This window comes from Heteronotia binoei, chromosome 6 (assembly GCF_032191835.1).
Source record: "Heteronotia binoei isolate CCM8104 ecotype False Entrance Well chromosome 6, APGP_CSIRO_Hbin_v1, whole genome shotgun sequence".
NCBI lineage: Eukaryota > Metazoa > Chordata > Lepidosauria > Squamata > Gekkonidae > Heteronotia > Heteronotia binoei.
The window spans coordinates 660,409-684,065 of NC_083228.1; the positions used below are offsets into that span (position 1 = coordinate 660,409).

The 23,657-nt window shown below is 54.1% G+C and overlaps 1 protein-coding gene across 1 annotated transcript in view; it reads left to right on the top strand.

The window, feature by feature from the left end:
- The window catches only part of SEC31B (SEC31 homolog B, COPII coat complex component), an 82,974-nt gene that overhangs the window by 33,268 nt on the left and 26,049 nt on the right, over positions 1-23,657 (top strand). The window contains exons 11-16 of the mRNA XM_060240953.1: positions 13,395-13,469; positions 13,933-14,019; positions 14,509-14,605; positions 19,581-19,711; positions 20,817-20,959; positions 21,801-22,074. Coding sequence (XP_060096936.1) covers positions 13,395-13,469; positions 13,933-14,019; positions 14,509-14,605; positions 19,581-19,711; positions 20,817-20,959; positions 21,801-22,074 — 807 coding nt within the window. The remainder of the gene's footprint in view (positions 1-13,394; positions 13,470-13,932; positions 14,020-14,508; positions 14,606-19,580; positions 19,712-20,816; positions 20,960-21,800; positions 22,075-23,657) is intronic.

Below are 23,657 nucleotides of genomic sequence, written 5' to 3' on the forward strand. Positions count from 1 at the left end.
ACTGTATCTCTTAGATGTTGTATACCACTCTGAACCCCAAGCAAGGGGGAGGGTGGTTTAAAATTTGAATTTATAAATAAATAATGTTCCATAATGTCAGACGATGGAGGTTCAAAGTAAATGGACTTCCATTTGTTACAATGTTAAGACGTTTATTTGATATCTCAAAGTTCTGGACAAAGGATCATTGGAACTGATGCTAGTTGGCGGGAAAGGCAATGCTTTAAACAGTATACATCAAAGAATTTCTAAACAATACTACATTCTTACACTTCTAGGATACGTGTAACACCTTCTCTCCCCTTATCTCTTGTGGTTCCCTTTCTCACGGAGGAGCCCTGCTGGCTCTCCTTGAGGCAAGTTATCTTCAAAGGGCTGTTGCTTTTATTAGTACTATGAAGAGGAATTCACAGCAGGGGTTAGTAACATCTCTGTCTCTGCTTTCATATGCAAGGCCTCTGGGTTAGGGTTAGTAGCAAATCCTCAAAATGGAGTTAGTCATGTCAAGCTACACATTGCATTTCAGTGACCTTAATCATAACACAATAGCAAAACTCTCCAGTGTCTGATATACTGCCCCCCCTAAGCTCTTGCTTGGGGTTTGTCTGCAGGTAAAACTTCTTCAGAAGAGAGGGGGCCCGCAGGTCGGTTGATTTGACCCGTTCATCACAACTAGGAGGGAAATATTTCCAGCGGACCAAGTAGTACAATACCCCTCTTTGGATTTTTGAGTCCAGCACCTCCTGCACCTCATGGTGACTCTAACCCCTCACTTGAATAGGTATGGGCTCTGGAGGGCGGGGGTGCCATGACGTAATTCCAGGAGCTTTCAGAAAAAGACTGCAATGGAAAACAGGGTGAATTTTACTAAACATTTTAGGAAGGTCCAATTCTACTGTCACTTGGTTTATTACCCGTTTTATTTTAAACGGGCCCAGGAACTTGTATACCAATTTTTTACAAGTCTGTGGTAAAGGCAGGTTTTTAGTCAACAAGAACACACTCTCCCCCACCTTGAAGTCCCACTCTTGTCAAGTCAGCTGGATTCAATAACGAGTCCTTGGTTGAAAACAAGCTTCTAGTTTATTGAAAGCAGAAAAGTAGACCATGATAACAATTGAAGGACTAATGTACAAAACATGAACCAAACATTTTAAGGTGTAGATCAAAGGATTCCTACGGGCGGGGTACACTAAACAGCAGGTTTTCACACTAGGATGTTAATCTCTCATTCTCACACCAAAGCCGCGGCGCTCTGTACTCCCACAGCCCTTTTGGCCTGAGAAGGCTCCAAAATCTCATTCCCATATCAGCATTTCAAAGTAAACTACACAACAAAGGCATAGCTAGGAGGAGGGGGGGGAAGGAGAGTTAGCTAGCAGCATTCGGTGTTCAGTATGGACCCAGAATCCCTTGCTTCTGAACCAGAGTTAGAAAATATATTCCCAAAAATACAGCAGACTTGACATACTGCCCCCCCTAAGCCCCCCCTACAGTGCGGGCTCGAGGTTGTTCTTGATCATGCTTTCGTGCTTTGAAGCCGGGGGGGGGCTCTGCACTCCCCCGACCCGAGATGGGCGTTGATTCCGTTTGATGCCAATTGGTCGAGGTTGGGCTTCGACGCAGCAGGCTGCAATGAAACACAGGGTGAACTTTACCAAGGGCCGGAGGCAAATCTACCTCCACAGTTACTGGGTTAATCACTCGTTTGATCTTGAAAGGCCCTATGAACTTAAAGGCCAACTTTCTGGATGGTTGGGAGAGAGGTAGATTTTTCGTTGACAGGTACACTGAGTCCCCAACCTTTAGTTCCCAGACTGGCACATGAGACTTATCATATTGCTTCTTGTAAGCCTCCTTTGCTGCTTTTAAGTTCTCCTGGATGGAGGGCCAGTATTGGCTAGGTCCTTGCCACCATTGCTCAAACGCAGAACCCGTTTCTGGGCTCTCCCCCCCCGGCAGCAGCGGGATTGGCTTTCCCTCATATCCCAATACCGTGGCGAAGGGGGAGGCTTTGGTGGAACTGTGGGCGCTGTTGTTGTAGGCGTACTCTGCAAACGGGAGGAGGTCTACCCAGTCTGACTGGCGTTGGCCCACAAAGCATCGTAAATACTGTTCTAGCACCCCGTTCACTCTCTCCGTCTGTCCGTCTGTCTGGGGGTGGTATGCTGAACTTAACCCCTGCTCCATCCCTAATAGTTGGCAGAACTCCCGCCAGAAGGTGGCAACGAACTGAGGCCCCCTGTCACTAATTACTTTATCTGGGATTGTATGGTGTTTGTCCACGTGATCGAAGAATAGGATGGCCAGCTTCCTGGCTGTGGGTAGTTGGGCACAGGGAATGAAATGGGCTTGCTTGGAAAACGTGTCCACTACCACCAAAATGACCGTCTTCCCCCGTGAAGAGGGGAGCTCTACTATAAAATCCATCGACACAATGGCCCAGGGGCGTTTGGCTGTTTCTAGCGGCTGCAGGAGACCGGGGGGCTTCCCCCCTCTCTTCTTCGCCATTATGCACACTGGGCAGCTGGTCGCGAATTCCGACACGTCCCTTTGGAGGGACGGCCACCAGAACTGCCGGTTTACTAGGTGCAGCGTCTTTACATAGCCAAAGTGGCCCGCCAATTTAGATGAGTGGCAAAGCTGCAAAATTTCTTTTCTCAGAGTCATCGGGATGTACAGTTTCTCCCCTTTATACTACAGTCCATCCTTCCCCTTCTGCACCCCCTCAGGCCGCCCGCCTCCCTCCCTCTCGGCCTCTAGAGCGATGCGTTCCCGACTGATTCCGTCCAGCTCCCTCCTCTTTTGCGAGCGGGTGGTGACCATGGCCGCCACTTGTGTGGGGGAAATTAAGGAGTCGACCACCTCTTCCCTCTGGCTTTCGTGCTGCGGGAGCCTGGACAGGGCATCAGCCAAGAAGTTACGGGTCCCCGGGATGTGTTTCAGAATGAAATCGAACTTGGAAAAGAACCCCGCCCATCTGATCTGTTTCTCACTGAGCTTTCTTTTCCCCGTGAGTGCCTCCAGGTTTTTGTGATCCGTCCATATTTCAAATGGCACTCTAGCCCCCTCCAGCCACGATCTCCATGTCTTTAGCGCAAACATGACTGCGAAGGCTTCCTTGTCCCACACTGACCAGTTCCTCTGCTCATCTGAGAATTTTCTTGAGATGTAGGCACAGGGTCGCAATTTCCCCTCCCCATCCCTCTGCATGAGAATGGCTCCTACGGCAACATCGGAGGCGTCGCACTGGACCACGAAGCCCTTGAGCTCGTCTGGGTGACTCAGGACCGGCTCGCTAGTGAACAGTTGCTTGAGCCGGTCGAAAGCCGCCTGGCAAGTGGGTGTCCAGTTAAGCTTCGCCCCCGGTCGCTTTGCGTCTTCCCCCTTCCCCTTTGTTTTGAGGAGGTCTGTCAGGGGCAGGGCGATTTGAGCGAACCCCTCAATGAACCCTCTGTAAAAATTGGAGAATCCGATGAAAGATTGGAGCTGTCTACGTGTCCTCGGGGGGGCCCATTCTACGACTGCCTGCACCTTCGCGGGATCCATGGCTAGTCCATCTTTGGACACCCGGAACCCGAGGTAGTCTAATTCGGTGCGGTGAAACTCGCATTTAGACAGCTTGGCGTACAGTTGGTGCTCCAGCAGGGTGGTTAGCACCTCCCTCACTAGTTTTACATGGGACTGTTCGTCCTGGGAATAAATAATGATGTCATCCAGGTACACCACCACCCCTTTGTACAGAAATTTTCTCAGTACATCATTTATAAAATTCATGAATACCCCAGGCGCCCCCTGCAGCCCGAATGGCATGACTAGGTACTCAAATTGTCCCATCGGGGTGTTGAACGCCGTTTTCCACTCATCCCCCTCTTTGATGCGCACTCGGAAGTACGCGTCTCTCAGATCAAGCTTTGTAAAGATCTTCCCCCCCGCCACCGTGCTCAGCAAGTCTTTAATGAGGGGGATGGGGTAAGCGTTGGCCATGGAAATCGCGTTTATCCCGCGAAAATCAGTGCAAAGTCTAAGCGTATTGTCCTTCTTCTTTCTAAACAGCACTGGGGCCGCGTGGGGCGCCGTGGCGGGCCTGATGAAACCCCTCTCCAGGTTCAGGTCTAGGAACTTGCGCAGCTCCTTCTTCTCAGCCCACCCCATTTGGTAAAGTTTGGCCCGGGGGAGGGTTTCCCCGGGGATCAGTTCTATGGCACAGTCCGTGTTCCGGTGGGGGGGTAGTTGGTTGGCTTCCCGCTCACTAAACACTTCCATGAGGTCCTGATATACACTCGGGACCTGGTGCACCTCCTCTACCAGGACGCACGCCCTCTCTCGGGCGGCGGGCGCCCGCGGTCCCCACGATGTGTCCCACGAGTGCCCGCTGCAATCAGGGTCGGGGAACCGGATGGTTTGTGCTTTCCAGCGGATAAGGGGCTCGTGTTTCTCCAACCATCCCACTCCCAACACCAGGGGGTAGCCACAAGCCGGGGCGATGACAAACGTTTCCATGTCCCAATGGCTCTCAATCCCCAGGGGGCATGGTTCTGTTTCCTGCGTGCAGGGCTCCCCCCCCATCACCGACTCGTCCATTTGTGCAAACCGCATGGGGTGGGGAAGTTGCAACCGCTCTAGTCCCAGGGCCTCCACCACCTTGGGGGAGATTAGTTCCCGGTTGCACCCCGAGTCTATGAGGGCGCGGATCTGCAGGAACCTTTTCAGTTTTGGGTTTAGCAGCTTCACCATTACAAAGTACAGTCTTCCCGTGGTTTTTACCGTTAATGGTGCCTCCTCCCGATCGACCTGCTGGCTGGCACCGTTCAAAGCAGGTCGGCGCCGTTTCCCGCCGGCTCCTCCTCCCACGCGAGGTCAGCTAACTCTGCGGAGAGACGGACTTCTTCCTCCTGCAACTCCTCTTGCACCATCAGAGTGCTGCTTTTCGCCGCGTCCTTAGGGCGGCCCGTGGTTTTCTTCGGACCCGGGGTGCCTTGCCTGTTCAGCCCCGGCGTCGGGGCGGCTCCTGCGGGCGGCTGGGGGCAGTTGGAGGCGAGGTGGTTGGGGTCGCCGCAACGGAAGCAGCGGCGGGGCCCTGCCGGGGCGGCCGCTGGCGGCTTCTTGGTTTTGGGAGGCTCGACCTTTCCGGGTGGGGTTTTGGGTGCGCCTCTTCCGGCAGTCAGTGCTTGCCGCAGCATTGCCACCCGCTTCAGGTTGGTCTCCACCTCTCCCGCGAGCTGGATCCACCCCACTAGCGTGTCTGGGTGGGCCTGGGTTAGCGCCCGGTCCAGGATGCTGGGGTTCAGCCCGTTGGTGAAGTGTTCAATCTTCATTACTTCGTTCCAATTCCGGGCCCGGGCGGCGTTAGCCTGGAAATCCGCCGCATACTCCCGGATGGATCGGGCCCCTTGCTTCATATTTCGTAGCGCCAAAAGCGCCCTGGCCTCTTGCAGGGGGTCCTCGTATTGGGTCAGTAGAGCTTGCACGAACGTGTTCACGAAGTGCAGGATCGGGCTGTTGGTCTCACACAGGCTCACATACCACTTCTTGGCGGCCCCCCGCAACTTCGAGCCCAAATAGTCCACTCGGCTCACTTCATCGGGGAACAGATCTCCCCAATAGTACATGTAACTATTCGCTTGGATTGCAAAATAGTTCACTTCCTCCGGATCCCCGTCGAATGTTGCATCCAGCTCCCGGCTCCCCCCAAGGTCTCGCTGTCTGGCCGGGGCGGGTGGCCGCCACAGCGGTGGGTGGGGGTTGGCTCGGTCGGCCGCGTGGCCCCCCTGGCCCCGGCTGCTGTTGGCGAGTCCCGGTTACTCCCAACGCTCTCCCCAGTTGGGCGGTCAGGGTCTGTAGTTGGTCCTTGAGGTCCCTCACTGCCCCGTCGACCTCACGGCGCACCATTGACCGGAACATCTGGAAGTCCTCGTCGTGCGGGTCCTTGGGTTTCAGCCCCCCTTCGTCCTCCTCCCCGCACTCTGCGCTTTCGCTCCCGCCGCCCGGGACTTGGGTCGCGGTCGCCTCGGCTCCTTCCTCCGGCTCTCCCGGGTTGGTAGCCGTGGCTTCGGCCAGTTGAACCCGCTTGGTGTGGCGGGTCATGATCGCCTCTCGGTGGATCGGTGCCTGGTCCATCAACGTGGTCGAGGTCCTCGGCTGGTATTGCCGGGGGGTGACCACCAACTGGAACTGGGGAGGGGAAGCCGCGGTCCTTCTGGCAGTGTGGATGTGCCAGGGTGTCTCGGCCCCCTCCGCTCTGGCTGGGAGTTCCCCGTTGTCCGGAGGCTGATCGGACATCGCCTTTTCAGTTGCCGGAAAGGTTGAACTCCAATAAAGGGAGTCCTTCAAAATGTCAAGTCAGCTGGATTCAATAACGAGTCCTTGGTTGAAAACAAGCTTCTAGTTTATTGAAAGCAGAAAAGTAGACCATGATAACAATTGAAGGACTAATGTACAAAACATGAACCAAACATTTTAAGGTGTAGATCAAAGGATTCCTACGGGCGAGGTACACTAAACAGCAGGTTTTCACACTAGGATGTTAATCTCTCATTCTCACACCAAAGCCGCGGCGCTCTGTACTCCCACAGCCCTTTTGGCCTGAGAAGGCTCCAACATCTCATTCCCATATCAGCATTTCAAAGTAAACTACACAACAAAGGCATAGCTAGGAGGAGGGGGGGGGGAAGGAGAGTTAGCTAGCAGCATTCGGTGTTCAGTATGGACCCAGAATCCCTTACTTCTGAACCAGAGTTAGAAAATATATTCCCAAAAATACAGCAGACTTGACAACTCTGGAGAGTGCTTTCTGTCAAAATAAGCTTTGTAGTCCCTTTTTGCCATTTCCAAGTTCTCCTGAATGACTGCCCAGCCTTTTCTCACTCCTTCCCACCATTGCTGGCAAGCGCTAGGTGGCGCTGTCCCCTCGGGACTGGGCAGCAAGGGGAACGGCTTGCCTTCGTAGCCGTTCACTATTTGAAATGGCGAGGCTTTGGTGGAGCTGTGCAGGCTGTTGTTGTACCCGTACTCTGCGAACGGGAGCAGCTCTACCCAGTTGGATTGCTGATAGTTTATATAGCACCTTAAATACTGTTCAAGAAGACTGTTTACACGTTCTGTCTGTCTGTCCATCTGAGGGTGGTAGGCGGAACTCAGCCCCTGCTCTGTCCCCGCCATTTTACAAAACTCCCGCCAGAAGTTGGTAACGAAGTCGCTAATGACCTTGTCAGAAGCCAGAAGTCGCTAATGACCTTGTCAGGGAACGAGTGTAGTCTAACCACGTGATGGAAAAATAAATAAGCCAGCTTTTTAGCCATTGGTAGTTGCTTGCAAGGAATGAAATGTGCCTGCTTGGAGAAGGTATCGACCACCACCAGCACTACCGTTTTCCCCTGGGAAGCGGGGAGCTCCACTATGAAATCCATGGAGACCACTGACCATGGTCTGCTGGCAGTGGGGGTAGGTTGCAATAACCTGGGTGGCTTTCCCCCTCTCCGTTTGGCCATGACACAGATGGGGCACGACACCACAAATTCAGAAATGTCTTTTTTCATTTGCGGCCACCAGAACTGGCGATTTACTAGATGTAGCGTTTTTACATAGCTGAAGTGGCCCACCAGCTTACTGCAATGGCAGTGCTGCAATACTTCTGCTCAGAGGGTCTTTGGCACATAAAACTTCCCCTCGTAGTACCAAAACCCCCCTTCCGAATGCCGTCCGGCCTCCCCTCTCCCTCCTTTTCAGTTTCCTCGATTAGTTGGTTGTCCCCCACGGTTCAGGCCGCCCGGTTTTCTTCCCAGACCGGGTGGTCACCCCCCCCCCCAGCCACTGCGAAGGGAGGAATGATTGAGTCTACGACTTCTTCCCTCTGACTCTCGTGCTGGGGAAGGCATGAGAGCGCATCTGCTAGAAAATTCTTGGAACCGGGGATGTGCCGGAGCACGAAGTCGAATTTCGCAAAGAATCCCGCCCACCAGATTTGTTTAGCCGTTAATTTCCTTCGGCCGGTGAGGGCCTCCAGATTTTTGTGATCCGTCCATATTTCGAACGGCACTCTGGCCCCTTCTAACCAGGACCTCCAAGTCTTTAGGGCATACGTTACAGCGAACGCCTCTTTGTCCCAGACCGACCAGTTACGCTGTTCATGCGAAAATTTGCGCGAAATGTATGCACAGGGTCTTAGCCTCCCCTCCTCATCTTTCTGCATTAATATGGCTCCTACGGCCACGTCAGAGGCATCGCATTGGACCACGAAGGGTTTTAGTTCGTTCGGGTGGGCCAGGACCAGTTCACTAGTGAATAGTCTCTTAAGTTCATCAGACGCCACCTGGCACTTGGGGGTCCACGGCAGCTTTGTCCCTGGCTTTTTGGCCTCCGGCCCCTTCCCTTTGGTCTTTAGCAAGTCGGTTAGGGGCAACATTACTTGGGCAAACCCCTGTATGAACCCTCTGTAGAAATTTGTGAACCCGAGGAACGATTGGAGCTGTTTACGTGTCCTCGGGGGTTCCCACTCCAGCACTGCTTGTATTTTAGCTGGGTCCATCACCAATCCCTTCCTGGACACCCGAAACCCCAGGTAGTTGAGTTCCGTTTGGTGAAACTCGCATTGGGATAGCTTGGCGTACAGCTTGTGCTGATACAGTGTGGAGAGCAGTTTCTGCACTAGGGGCACATGAGACACTAGATCTTTCCAATAGATAATGATGTCATCCAGGTACACCACCACCCCCTTGTATAGCTATTCCCGGAGTACTTCATTTATGAAGTTCATAAAGACTCCGGGCACCCCTTGCAGGCCGAAGGGCATCACCAGATATTCGAATTGTTCGATGGGGGTGTTAAACACCGTTTTCTACTCGTCTCCCTTTTTAATTCTGACTCGAAAGTACGCGTCCCTCAGGTCTAACTTGGTGAACACGGACCCCTCTGACACTGTACTTAACAAGTCTTTGATTAGTGGGATGGTGTAGGCATTTGACATCGAAATCCCATTTATCCCACAAAAGTCTGTGCAAAATCTCAGACTCCCGTCCTTCCGGAAGAGGACCAGGGCCGCGTGGGGAGCGGTCGCAGGCCTAATAAATTCCCGCTTCAAGTTTTTGTCAATAAACTTTCGTAATTCGGCTTTCTCGGCCCACCCCATCGAGTATAGTTTGGCCTTCGGTAGCTCCTGCCCCGGGATCAGCTCAATAGCACAGTCTGTGTCTCTATGGGACGGCAGCTCGTTGGCCTCCTCCTCACTGAACACTTTGCGGAGGTCTCGGTGCTCCTTTGGGATGGAGCGGACCTCCTCCACCGATACACACATCTTTTTGTTCACCGGGGGAGGCGTTGGCCCCCATCGCCCCTGCCAGTGGTGGTGGGTGCACCGCCGATTGGTAAAGTCTATCATTTGTGCCCCCCATTGTATATCCGGCTGGTGGCGGGCTAGCCATCCCACCCCCACCACCACGTTAAAGGACGAGGAGAGGGCTATGACGAAAACCTCCACCTCCCAGTGTTCTTTTATTCCCACTGGCAGCCCTTGGGTTTCTTCCGTGCAGGGCTCTCCCCTCATGGCCGTCCTGTCCATCTGCTCAAATTGGATCAGGTGGGGAAGGGAGACCGTAGCCAGTCCTAGGACGTCTACTAGCCTCGGGGTGATGATCTCGTGGGTGCAGCCCGAGTCTACTAAAGCTCGGGCGTGCATGAACTGCTTCAGTTTCGGGTTTAACAAAGTCACTGGTACAAAGAGTAGGGCCCCCGTTATTCTCACCCATAGCAGTGCCATCAAATCTACGACCTGCCGTCTGGCACCTCTTAGTGCAGGTCACTCTCGTTTTCCGCCGGCTCCGGCTCCCACGACTCTTCACCTGAATCCTCGGTTATTATAAAATCCTCGTCAAGCGCCATAGATGTGGCGACGCTGCCCTAACTGGGCTCTTTGGGTTTACCCCCCGTCTTCTTTGGACCTGCGGGCGTTGGCTTCGGAGTCAGGGGGGGCCTCGGGGTTTCTCTGGGCAGTTGGCGGCCAAGTGCCCTGGGTCGCCGCACCGGAAGCATCGACGCCCGGGGGTTGGTTTAGGTGCCCCCCCCTTGAGCCACCTTCTTGGGTTTGGCTTTGGTTCCTGTTTTGGCCTCGCGCCCCCCTCTCACTCCCTGCTGCTGCTGCCGTTGCAGGGCTTCATGTTTCAGGTTGGTCTCGACTTCCCCTGCCAGTTGTATCCAACCCACCAGGGTTGTGGGTCGGGCCTGCTGGAAGCATTGGCCCAGGATGCTCGCATTGAGGCCCCGCTGGAAGGCTTCGTACTTCATCCTCTCGTTCCACCCTCGGATTTTGGAGCAGAGGGCCCTGAAGTCGGCGGTGTACTCCCTCACGGTTCTCGCCCTTTGCTACAGCTCTTGCAGGGCGTTGAGGGCCTGGACCTCCTTCAACGGGTCGCCGTACTGTTGTAGCATGGCTTTCAGGAACCCCGCCACGTTGGTCATTTCGGGGCCTCGGGTCTCGTACAGGCTAACAAACCACCGCCTTGCCGCCACCTTCAGTTTCGACCCCAGATAATCCACTCGACTAAACTCAGTTGGGAAGGTGTTTCCCCAGTGGGTCATGAAGCTGTTGCACTGAATGGTGAAGTACTGCACTTCCTCTGGGTCACCATCGAAGGTGATTTGCAGCTCTCAGCCCCTGCCTCCCCCCCATGGCATGAGGGGTTGCGGGCCGGCCGGAGTTATCGGCCACCCTGGTGGGAGGGCCGGCCCTGGTGGAGCAGCCGGGCCCGGGGCTGGCTGTGGCCCCACCGGGACCGGTGGCCCCCTTGGTCCTCCCGGTGGGCCCCTCGGTTGGTCTGGCTACGGCGCCGGCCGGTCCAGTGGTAGCTCACCTGGCTCTCCGGGTCGGTCCGTGGGTGGGTCCAGCGGTGGTCCCACTGGCTCTGGCCACGGCACCGGTTTGCCCGGTTGGGCCCGTATCTGCTCCCGCATCTGATCCAGTTGTCTCTGCACCTCGTGTGTGATGTGCACGGTGTTTGCCTGGATATCGTTTCGGATCTCTCATATCCAAATTCGCATCTCGTTTCTCAACAGCTGGGCGTCCTCTCCCTCTCTCGGGGCCCGGCCCTCGTCTTCCCCCGGGCCACCGCCTTGATCCTCTTCGGCCAGGACGTCCTCCCCTTCACTCCCCGTCCCGGTGAACAGGTTCCCGAAGCACCCGGCCGCCTCATCCATGAGCGCGGTTGAGGTGTGGGGCTTCCACTTCGTTGGGGTGAAAAGTAGAGTCGAGAAATGCAGCGGAGCTCCCCCCTTCCGTCTGTCAGTTGTGACACCCGGTGGGATCTCCGGCTCTTCTTTGAGTTTGGTGGGTTCTCCGTTATCCGGAACTTTGGCGGCCATCCAGCTAATAAGTTGCCGGTTCGGATAGACCCGTATTGGATCAGTTCCAAAATGTCAGACGATGGAGGTTCAATGTTAAGATGTTTATTTGATATCTCAAGGTTCTGGACAAAGGATCAATGGAACTGATGCCAGTTGGCGGGAAAGGCAATGCTTTAAACAGTATACATCAAAGAATTTCTAAACAATACTACATTCTCACACTTCTAGGATACATGTAACACCTTCTCTCCCCTTATCTCTTGTGGTTTCCTTTCTCATGGAGGAGCCCTGCTGGCTCTCCTTGAGGCATGTTATCTTCAAAGGGCTGTTGCTTTTATTAGTACTATGAAGAGGAATTCACAGCAGGGGTTAGTAACATCTCTGTCTCTACTTCATACGCAAGGCCTCTGGGTTAGGGTTAGTAGCAAATGCTCAAAATGGAGTTAGTCATGTCAAGCTACACATTGCATTTCAGTGACCTTTATCATAACACAATAGCAAAACTCTCCAGTGTCTGACACATAACTCTTGATCTCTTTTGGTCTTAAACAATCTTAATTAATTTTAAATATGTCCTTTTGGTTTTGCCATGAACTTTCTGGGTTATACGGTTTTATTGAATTAATTAGAAGAATTTATTTATTTAAAATTGATATTCCAACTCTCAACCTGAAGGTTTTGGAGACAGCTTAAAAATATAATTTGTTAAACTAATTAGAATCTCAAGGTCATCATTTAACCGTTAGTGGGGTCTTGTATTTGACACAACCCACATGAATCGGATTTTAGAGTTGTCAGGAAGGAAGGATGGCTGTAAGCTTGCTGTGGAGCAAAGGAATACCCGAAAGGGAAGGTGAAAAAGAAAGCATCTGAAAGTAATCACACGCCACAAACCTCCCAGTGTGACTTGAGGGGAAGACCCACAGTTTCTCTGAACATTTCGGTCAGTGGATCAGGAGCCAGAGAACATAACTGCCCACAGCAGCTCTTCTTTCCGGGTCCAGCCTAGCAGCTGGCAGTGTGTAGTCTGGGCCATAGTTTTCCCAGGGAGACTGTGCTGGGGCAAGCAGAGGGAGGAAAGCTGAAGACGAGGAGTAAATAAAAGGTCAGATAGCTGCTGCTGTTTTATTATGCGGCATTGTGTGTAGTGTAACCAAGAGATCCTAAGTTTTTCTGGCAGTCAGTTCTAGCTCTCTTAGCATTATGCATCACTAGGTGGGGAGCTAAACTTGTTTTTAAGGCAAGAGATGTTTCAGAGGTGTTTTGCCATTGCCCGCCTCTGCATCACACCCCTGGTGTTCTTTGGAGGTTGCCCTTCCAAATACTAGCTGTGGCCAACTCTGCTTAGCTTCTGAGATCTGATGGGAAGGAGAAAAGGGGGCAGGAAAAGGGGAGCGGCTATTGGGGTTTTCAGGAAAGGGAAAGAGAAAATGAGATACCCCTTCAAGTCCTTGCAGGTCCCCAGTTTTAAAAACTGATGCCTGAAATTACAGTGGTGCATAACATATATTAATTATGACATCATTAGCATTGTGAAAACCTGAGCACTCCCATTTGGGAGTACAGTAATGTTTGTTTTGCTACTAACTATGGTCAAACCAACCTTGTTATAGTTGGTTTTCAACCAGGGTTTGCAAACCCTCGCTAAAGAATAACATTAGTTGTACTTTGTGCTGCTGCATGCATAAATCTGCTTCCTGGTCAGTCTTGAAACAAGGTGGAAGAAGGAAATTAGCAGGTGGGTATTGAGCTGTTCCCCGTCTTTGTTCCCTGTGTTCCAGAGAGTGGCTGTCCTGCCACTGCAACAGGTGGTTCCCCTTTTGTTGTTATGCACTGCACTTCATTGTAATTTCAAGAGCTACTTTTTATAGTCCTGAAGTGATTCCATGTTTACTGAACAGAACTATCTTCTGAGCTGCTGATGGCTTCTGAGCCACATCCCCCAGAGGGAAGAGCAGAGCACATCTTGGTCTGTTTGTGGTACTTAAACCTCCTTGCACACACATTTTATGGCCTGATCCCATCCATCTTCTCATGCTTGCATATTCTTTGGTGTCCAGGTGAACTTGGAGCCAGAATGTAGGACCAAACGGCTGAAGCTGCTGGGCTATAGCAAAGAAGACTTGCAAAAAAAAGTGAGTAGCCTCCAGCCAGCGAGAGGTGTGGTGGTGAAGAGCAGAGGGCTCTAATCTGGAGAGGCGGATCTGATTCTTTACTCCTCCTCCACATGAAGCCTCCACCCCACCTACTTCACAAAATACCTCTAGTGTGGAGAAGAAGGTCAGGCAGTTGTAAACCACTTTGAGACTCCTTAGGGCAGAAAAAAGCAGCGTATAAGAACCTTTTCTCCTTTTGAAAGACTGGCTGGCCCATGGGAAGAGCAGCAAAGGCAAGATTGGAACAGCCAGGTTTCCCACTCTGCCATGAAGCTTACGACGTGGGCTTGGGCCAGTCACAGTCTGTCCTGCTAGCCTACCTTGCAGGGTTGAGAACATGCAGAATTCCAGTTGAAGTGCCTCCCAAGGCTGTGATGCTATGCACATTTGTTGTCTTCTGCATGGGAGGTCACTGCCAAAGTGGCCTGTTCCTTCTTTCTAGATTGCCTCATACTTGGGGAACGGAGTTTTGGACAAACAGCCTCCTCCTGAAGCTGATGACCTCGGGCAAGCCACACAAGCTATTCAGGTGTGTGTGGGTTTCCTGCCTAATAACTGATGAACACACAGAAACCTACCTTATTCTGCATCAGACCCTCAGTCTGTCAAAGTAGGTCCAGTCAACTCTCCGAGGTCCCAGGCTGAGGTCTTTCATATCACCCACTACAAGGCCTTTTTACTGGGAGTGCTGCTGGGGATTGAACCTGGTACCTGTTGCATGCCAAGCAGATGCACTTCTGCTGAGCCACAACCCCTCCCTGGGCCCCTCTTGCTTGTTTACAATAGAAACGAATAGGGGGGATGTGATTTGGCCACTGTAGGTTCTTTAGAGTGACCATCCATCATTCCATGGAACCATTCCGGAGGGTCTGAGACAGAAGTGTGCAGTGGTGCACAAAAGAGCCATATTGCTTGGTCTCAGTTCCTCGTGGTCATCAGCTGAAGCTGCCCCTGGTGCACCTGTGAGAATCACCTCTGCCAACTGGTAACCTGTCTGTGCCTTCCTTTCCTTCTACAGGGCCGGGAAAACTCCACAGGAAAGGCCACTTCATCTGTACATTTCTTTGATGACCTGCTTAAGGAGAAGCCTGCACTGGAAATTCCTGTCTCCACAGGTACTGGGAAACCTGCACTTTGAGGGCTGCACCTGAACAAGCAGTTACAAAAGACTCCTGCTCCCAATGCTCCTCAATCCCCATCAGCAGAAATTGAGTCTCTGAAGCACAGGGCTCCCCCCGCATCACTGAGCCATCCATCTGCTTGAACTGTATGTGTCATGCCTGCCCCTGCTGACTCGGAGCAGGTGCCTGCTTCAGACCCAGCCCCTGCTGTGCAGATGCCTTTACCAACATCGGACGTAAGTCCCGAAGGAGCAAGCCAGCAGCAGGGGCCACCTGGAACCGATCAGGCTACACCAAGCACTAGCTCATCCCCTCCTGAATCACCACCACCTGGAGACCGGCTACGCGAGAGGAGACGGCTGGAGTTCGGGAACAGGTGTAGAGAGGCACGCAGGCGTGCTAGGAGGGATCTGAGCCCAGAATACTAACAAGCTAATTAGCCAGCACAGTATATCTGGAATCCTGGCCTCAGTACAAACTGTGCTGGCAACAAATGATCACCCTCGGACGTGACCGCGCCCTGCACCCTCTTGCCTGCTGAGCAAACCTGTCTGTTCCCGACCCGGCTTGACTTTTGGACTGGACACTGGACCCTGCTTTGACTCTGCGACTTGGCTAAGTACTTTGGATATATTCGGCTTGCTTTCCCTGGTTATTGACCCTTTGCATTCCTGACACCGTGCTTTGCTACTCCCTTCGGCCGGACTGATTTATGGTGAAGACCAATTAGGACTGTTAAGATAACGCTTGAGCTCCCTTTGCAAGCACTACAGACGGCAGCTCGCGTCCTGGCCGATTGCCAGGGCAACGGAAGCTGCCCGTCGCTGCCTGCAGGTCTGGGTCGTGACAGCTTGCCAGCACCCAAAACTCACCAGGCACACCCATGACTGACCCAGTGGCAGGAGGCGCGGACCCCCTGCCGGGGCTCCTAGACCAGGTGCAGCAGCTGACACAGGCTGTAATTACTCTCCAGCAACAGACTGCGTCCAATGCCATGGCCTTGGCTGCTGCCGCCGCTCCCCGCTCTCGCTGCCCGGTGAGCGTCCCTGAGAAATTTGCTGGAAGCCTGGAGGAGTTCCCTGCCTTCCTCGCCCAGTGTGAACTGTACATGGAGATAAGGCAGGGCGACTTCCCTACAGACAAGACCAAAGTCTGCTTTATCTTGAGCCTGCTTAAAGGGCCAGCGGCCAAATGGGCCACTCCTCTGCTACTCGAGCCCTCACCGCTGCTAGCAGACTATAACCGGTTCAAGGCACACTTCACGGCTGCCTATGCCAACCCTGTGCGTGCTGAGACGGCTAATCACAAGATACGGGCTTTGCACCAAGGCCAAAACTCTGTGTCTCATTATACCACAGAGTTCCAGTTGTTGGCTCAAGACCTGGCCTGGAATGAAGCTGCCTTGGTGGACCAATATACTGAGGGTCTCTCTGATGCTGTCCTGGATGAACTAGCACGCAGTGACCGCCCAGCTGCCCTCCAAGACCTGATCCTGTTGTGCCTACGCATCGATGGGCGGCTGCAAGGTCGACGCCAGAGGCAGAAGAGGGGCGCTACTACAACCAGAGTTCCCACGGTGGCTCCCGTTTCAGGCACCCCAGCTCTACCGCCGGCTGTAGAACCCATGCAGCTGGGCGTCGCCCGCCCTCGCCTGACACCCGAGGAAAAGAACCGACGGCGCACCCACAACCTGTGCCTGTATTGTGGTGGAGACGGGCATTTTGCAAGCTCCTGTCCGGCCAAACCGAAGCGCCCCACAAGCTCCGCTGCCTCGGTAAAAGGCCAGCCCCAGGTCTAGTTGGATCGCCTGACCTGGGGCACTTCTTGAGATCCTCCAGCTCCGTCCACCCACCACCCACCCCGTTCCTGGTCCCGATTCGTCTGCAACTCCCTGACGACCGGTGGATCTTCGTCCATGCCATGTTGGACTCAGGGGCTGCCTGCTGCTACATGGACAACCACTTTGCCAAGGAGCATGGCGTCCCTGTCCGGGAAAAGAAGACTCCTACACTGGTTGAGGCAGTGGATGGCCGTCTGCTGTGCTCTGGACCCGTCTGCCACGAGACTCTACCACTCGTTTTATGGGTCCAGCAGCACCAAGGGAAACAGACCTTTGACTTGGCCCGCATGCCCCGTTTCCCTGTCATCCTAGGCCTGTCCTGGCTGCAGGCCCACAACCCCCGTGTGGACTGGGTGCAACGCGAACTGAGCTTTTCGGGTGCCCTCGCGCCCTGCTCCACGCTACCACCCGCCTCGGCTCCTGTGCCGTCTGCCAATCAACCTGGCTCCCCACTCACCACCAGCCTCCTGGGGGCCGCCACCGCACTACCAGCTCCCTATCAGGAGTTCGCGGACGTCTTCAACGAGAAGGAAGCAGACCAGCTTCCCCCACATCGGCCCTACGATTGCGCCATCGACCTGATACCCGGCGCCCCGCTACCAGCAGGCCGCCTTTACCCTATGGCGGACCCGGACCTGGCTGCCCTCCGGGAGTACTTGGAAAAGAACTTGGCCCGAGGGTTCATTCGACCCTCCACCTCGCCCTTGTCCTCACCTGTCCTATTCGTCAAAAAGAAGACTGGGGACTTGCGGCTCTGCAACGACTACAGAGCCCTCAACAAGATTACCATTCGGAACCGCTACCCGCTTCCACTGATCCCAGCGCTCCTCGACCGTGTCAAAGGGGCCACGATCTACACCAAGCTCGACCTTCGAGGGGCCTATAACTTGGTTCGTATCAAAGCCGGGGATGAGTGGAAGACCGCCTTTGGCACCAGGTATGGCCAGTACGAACACCTGGTTATGCCCTTTGGGCTCACCAATGCCCCTGCCGTGTTCCAACGATTCATGAATGACGTGTTCCGCGACCTACTAGACCGGTTCCTGATCATTTACCTGGATGACATTTTAGTCTACTCCACTTCCGAGCAGGAGCACGTCCAACACGTCCGCCAGGTGCTACAGCGACTCCGAGCCCATCGCCTGTATGCCAAGCTGGAGAAATGCGCCTTCCACCTCCAGTCCGTCGAGTTCCTGGGGCACATCATTTCCCCCCAAGGAACCCAGATGGATCCGCGGAAAGTTGACGCCATCCTTCAGTGGCAGGCCTCGCAAAATCGGAAGGACGTCCAGCGCCTCCTGGGCTTCGCCAATTATTACAGGCAATTCATCGCAGGCTACGCCGACCTGACCAAGCCCTTGACCAGACTCCTCCGACCTAAGGAGCCCTTTCAGTGGACCCCAGAAGCCGACCAGGCTTTCCGCCACCTCAAGCATAGTTTTTCCTCAAGTCCCCTCCTGCGGTACCCTGACCCCTGCTTGCCCTTCATGGTAGAAGCAGACGCCTCCAATGTGGCCCTCGGAGCCGTGCTCTCCCAGCGGGACGATTCCAGCCAGCCGTGGCAACCCTGCGCCTACTACTCCCGGCAGCTCTCCGCCGCCGAACGCAACTACACCATATGGGAGAGGGAGCTCTTGGCTATCAAGGTGGCTTTTGAGGTGTGGCGTCACCACCTTGAGGGAACCAGACATCCGGTCCAAGTCTTCACAGACCACCGCAACTTGGAACACTTGCAGACCACCCGCCGGCTGAACCAGCGGCAGATCCGGTGGTCCCTGTTCTTTTCACGGTTCAACTTTACCATTGCCTACGTCCCGCACTCTCAGAACCAAAAAGCCGACGCTCTGTCCCGTCGGCCGGACTATAGCACCTCTAGTGCTACCGAAGCCCCCAAGGCAAGCATCCTGCCACCTTCGGTCTTTGCTGCCACTCTGACCGCACCCGCCTTGGTGGCGGAGATACAGGCCAGTCAAGACACCGACCCTTGGGCTCAGAAACACCTGCAGGAACCGCAGCAAGACCCTGCCGGAGACCTATCCACCCGGGATGGGCTGCTCTACCATCGGGAGCAGTTGTACGTCCCTCCCGGGCCCCTCCGTTCCCGCATCCTCCGTCTTGCCCACGATGCACCCCCGGCTGGCCACTTCGGGCAACACAAGACAGCTCACCTACTAACCCGAGACTTCTGGTGGCCTCGCGTCCGAGCAGACGTTAGTCGGTACGTGGCTTCTTGTGAGGTCTGCCGCCGAGCCAAAAGCGTACCGGCCAAGCCCTCCGGTCTCCTACAGCCTCTGCCTACTCCCGCCGGCCCCTGGGACGTGGTGTCCATGGACTTCATCGTAGACCTACCACGATCCCAGGGCCATACCTGCATTTTCGTTGTGGTGGACCTGTTCACCAAAATGGCCCACTTCGTCCCCTGCGCCAAAGTACCGTCAGGGCCGGAAACTGCCCAGCTATACCTAAACCACGTCTTCCGCCTGCACGGGTTGCCCACGCAGGTCATCTCGGATCGGGGCCCGCAATTTACCTCCCGCTTTTGGCAAGCCTTCCAGCACGGTTTGGGGACGGAGCTTCACTTGTCTTCCGCCTACCATCCCCAGACCGACGGGCAGACAGAGCGGACCAACGCCACCCTGGAGCAGTACTTGCGCTGTTATACCAGCTATCAACAGGACAACTGGGCCTCTCTGCTACCCCTGGCAGAGTTCGCGTATAACAACGCAGTACACAGCTCCACGCAAACCACACCGTTTGCGGCCAACTACGGACTGCACCCCCGGTTCTTCCCTCCGCTCGGCCCACCCGCCAATGTCCCCGCGGCCGACAACCGGATCGAGGAACTCCACGCACTCCACGATCTCCTGCGCACCCAGCTCCAACGCGCCAAAGACGCCTACAAACTGGCCGCAGATCGGCATCGCCAGGGCGGAGCCCCCCTCAAGGTCGGGGATTCCGTCTGGCTCTCGACCCGGTACCTCCGGACTCCTGGCCGATCCGCCAAGCTGACCGCTCGCTTCATCGGCCCATTCCCCATCGAGGTGCAAATCAACCCAGTGGCGTTCCGCCTACGCCTCCCCGCCCACCTTCGGATCCACCCAGTGTTCCACCGTTCCCTCCTCCAACCAGTGGCAACGCCGGACCCGAACAGGGACGAACCACCACCGCCTCCGCCACCGGTTGTGGTGAACGATGAGGAAGAGTTCGAGGTCCGTCAGATCCTAGACTCCTGGCTGCATCGAGGACAGCTCCAGTACCTGGTGGACTGGGAAGGCTACCCTCCCGAGGATCGTTCCTGGGAACCGGCTACCCACCTGCATACCCCTGACCTGCTCCGGCAATTCCACGAGGCCTACCCAGATAAGCCAGGCGGCTTGGATGAGGGGGGGCCTGAGGGGGGGGGGATAGTGTCATGCCTGCCCCTGCTGACTCGGAGCAGGTGCCTGCTTCAGACCCAGCCCCTGCTGTGCAGATGCCTTTACCAACATCGGACGTAAGTCCCGAAGGAGCAAGCCAGCAGCAGGGGCCACCTGGAACCGATCAGGCTACACCAAGCACTAGCTCATCCCCTCCTGAATCACCACCACCTGGAGACCGGCTACGCGAGAGGAGACGGCTGGAGTTCAGGAACAGGCGTAGAGAGGCACGCAGGCGTGCTAGGAGGGATCTGAGCCCAGAATACTAACAAGCTAATTAGCCAGCACAGTATATCTGGAATCCTGGCCTCAGTACAAACTGTGCTGGCAACAAATGATCACCCTCGGACGTGACCGCGCCCTGCACCCTCTTGCCTGCTGAGCAAACCTGTCTGTTCCCGACCCGGCTTGACTTTTGGACTGGACACTGGACCCTGCTTTGACTCTGCGACTTGGCTAAGTACTTTGGATATATTCGGCTTGCTTTCCCCGGTTATTGACCCTTTGCATTCCTGACACCGTGCTTTGCTACTCCCTTCGGCCGGACTGATTTATGGTGAAGACCAATTAGGACTGTTAAGATAACGCTTGAGCTCCCTTTGCAAGCACTACAGACGGCAGCCCGCGTCCTGGCCGATTGCCAGGGCAACGGAAGCTGCCCGTTGCTGCCTGCAGGTCTGGGTCGTGACAGTATGGGGCAGGGGAGGGGGTTGGTAGTCAGGCCTAAGGCCTCTACTATCTTAGGCGTTATTAACTCCCTGTTGCACCCCGAGTCAATTAACGCCCTCACTTGCTAGAACCTCTTGAGTTTGGGGTTCAACAGTCTCACTGGTACAAAACATAGTGATCCAGTCACTCTCACCCTCACTGGTGCCGGCTCCTCTGCGACCTGCTGGTGGGCACCCTTCAGAGCAGGTCGTTCTCATTTCCCGACGGCTCCTCCATCCAGACCAACTCGCCCAGCTCGTCGCTCAGGAACGGTTCCTCTTTGCTGGCCGCCACGTTGCTTTTCACCGCTTCCTTAGTGCGGCCGGGAGCCTTCCTTGGGACGGGAGTGCTCTCTTTCGGGGCACTTGGTGGTGCTTGCGGCAGGTTCGTGCAGCTGCTTGCCAGGTGCCCTGAGTCTCCACACCGAAAGCACTTGCGGGTCCTGCTTGGTTGACCCCCACCGGCCGGCTTCTTCACCTCTGCTTTTGGGGTTGCTTTCGGGTCCCGTCCCCCTTTTCCACTCAGTTGCTGGCGTTGCAGGGCGACGCGTTTCATATTGGTCTCAACCTCACCCGCTAGCTGGATCCAACCGACCAACGTGGTAGGTCGGGCTTGGGTGAGGGCCCGATCCAATATGCCCGCATTCAGCCCCCGGGTGAAATGCTCGATCTTCATCAGCTCACTCCACCCTCGCACCTTGGCTGCATTGGCTCGGAAGTCCGCAGCATACTCCTGGATCGACTTCTGCCCCTGTTGCGTGTTGCGCAGGGCCGCCAGCGCCCGGGTCTCCTGGAGGGGGTCTTCATACTGGGCCAACAGAGCCTGTAGGAACGTTGCTACATAGTCCAGTTCCAGGCTCATTGCTTCGTACAGGCTTACGCACCACCTTTTGGCCGCCCCTTTCAGTTTCGAAGGTATTTCCCCAGTACTGCATATAGCTGTTCGCCTGGATTGTAAGGTATTCAACCTCGTCCGGGTCCCCGTCGAAGGTAGCGTCAAGCTCCCTTCCTCTCCCTCCATCGCAAGGAGCAGGAGGGTGCTGCAGGTGGTGCTGGGGCCACGACCGTTGCCGCTGGCATGGGAATCGCTGGTGCTGGTGGCTGCCGGATGTGTGTGGGGGGGGTTGAGTAATCCTTCTGGGCGCAGGCAGCCTTAGAGAGCGAGAGATCTCTCTCGTGATCTCTCCTGCCATGCAGTTGGTTATGGCCTGCATCTCCGTCTTCAGTCCCTTGACCACGCTCTCCACTTCCTTGCGGACCATGGCTCGAAACTCCCTGGCTGTTTCGTCCTCCTCGGCCCTTGGGGCCGTTGCCCCCAGTTCTCCCTCGTCTGGTTGCGGGCACTCCTCGTGTAACGGGGCCGCTACGATAGTGTCAATCTCCCCCGGCTCCATGGGTTCTGGATTGGGCTCTTCCGCGTTCGCCATTCGCAGCCTTCGCATGTGTCGGGTCAGGCTGGCTTCGCGTCTAGCCGGGGCCTCATCCATGGTGCTGGTGGAGGTCTGGGGTTGCCACTGCCTCGGGGTGATGAGCAGCTGCTGGAACTGTGGAGGAGATGCCGCTACTCTCCGGGCGTCCAGGACGGGCCAGGGAATGGCGTCAGGAAGCTCACCGCCTTCTGGTATCTCTTCAGCCATTTCACTGTAAAGTGCCCAGGGTGGTTAAGCTTCAAAGTAGATTCTTAGCAAAATGTCAAGTCGACGGATTCAAGAATGAGTCAAAGTTGATACTAAGTTCCCATTTATTGATAACTGGTACTCTGGCGCAAGCCTCTAGCTTGCTAAGAATGAAACCAATACATTGATACATGGGTTTTAAGGTACACTTCAAAACATTCCTACGGGGGGTGGGGTTACAGGAGGAAACATTCACATACAACTACTAGATACTTTCTCAGACGATGGGTAGCAAATGCTCTTGAATTGTTATGCAAGGCCTCCTGCCACCTCAGGCCCTGAGAAGGCGCTGGCTAGTTCCTTTACACCAGTTACAAATCAAAATAAGAAAAGGGGGGAAGGGGAGCAACTAAGGTAGAACATTAGCAGCAGTGGATCCATTATGATTTTAACAGGGCCTATTGCTTAGGCCATGATCTCCCAGTCTTAAGTCGTTATTACTCGATCTTGACACCTTAATCATATGTGCTAATTGAGCCGGTGTTCTATACCATTTCCAAATTAATTTCATTTCTAATTCTCTAAATTTTTCCAGTTTTATATCATTAATATTTCTCATTACTTTATTTATCTCTTGTTCTGATAGTTCCACATCTTTCTTCCACTTTGACTGTATTATACTTATCATATGATCTTTGCTTCCCTCATAATATTATATATCTATCTTGTTAAAAATTTTCTGTCATCTTTCCTACTTCTATGTAGTTCTTCCATCAGGGTATCATCCTTAAATATTCCAGCATATTTCTGTTGCTTCAACATACTATATAAACCATTAACACCTAACCAATATTGACCCCCTACTAATAAATCTTGCATTGGTTTTAAAGTACCCCGGGTATCATATATCTTTCACTTTCCTTATATCATTTTCCTTCAGTTTCTCCCAAAAGGTTCTCTCAATTTGTTTTGACTCAATTTGTTCTCTCAATTTGTGGTGGCCAAAGTATTTCAGCTTCAGCATCTGACCTTCCAGGGAACAGTCTGGGTTGATTTCCCTTAGGACTGGCTGATTGGATCTTCTTGCAGTCCAAGGGACTCTCAAGAGTCTTCTCCAGCACCACAGCTCAAAAGCATCTATTCTTCTGCGCTCAGCCTTCCTTATGGTCCATCTCTCACAGCCATACATTACTACTGGGAATACCATTGCTCTGACTATACGGACTTTTGTTGGCAGGCTGATGTCTCTACTTTTTATTATACTGCCCAGGTTCACCATAGCTGTCCTCCCAAGGAGCAAATGTCTTTTAATTTCATGGCTACAGTCACCATCTGCAGTGATCTTGGATCCCAGAAATGTGAAGTCTGTCACTACTTCCATGTCTTCCCCTTTTATTTGCCAAGCTGTGATGCAACCGGATGCCATGATCTTAGTTTTTTTGATGTTGAGTTTCAAGCCTACTTTTG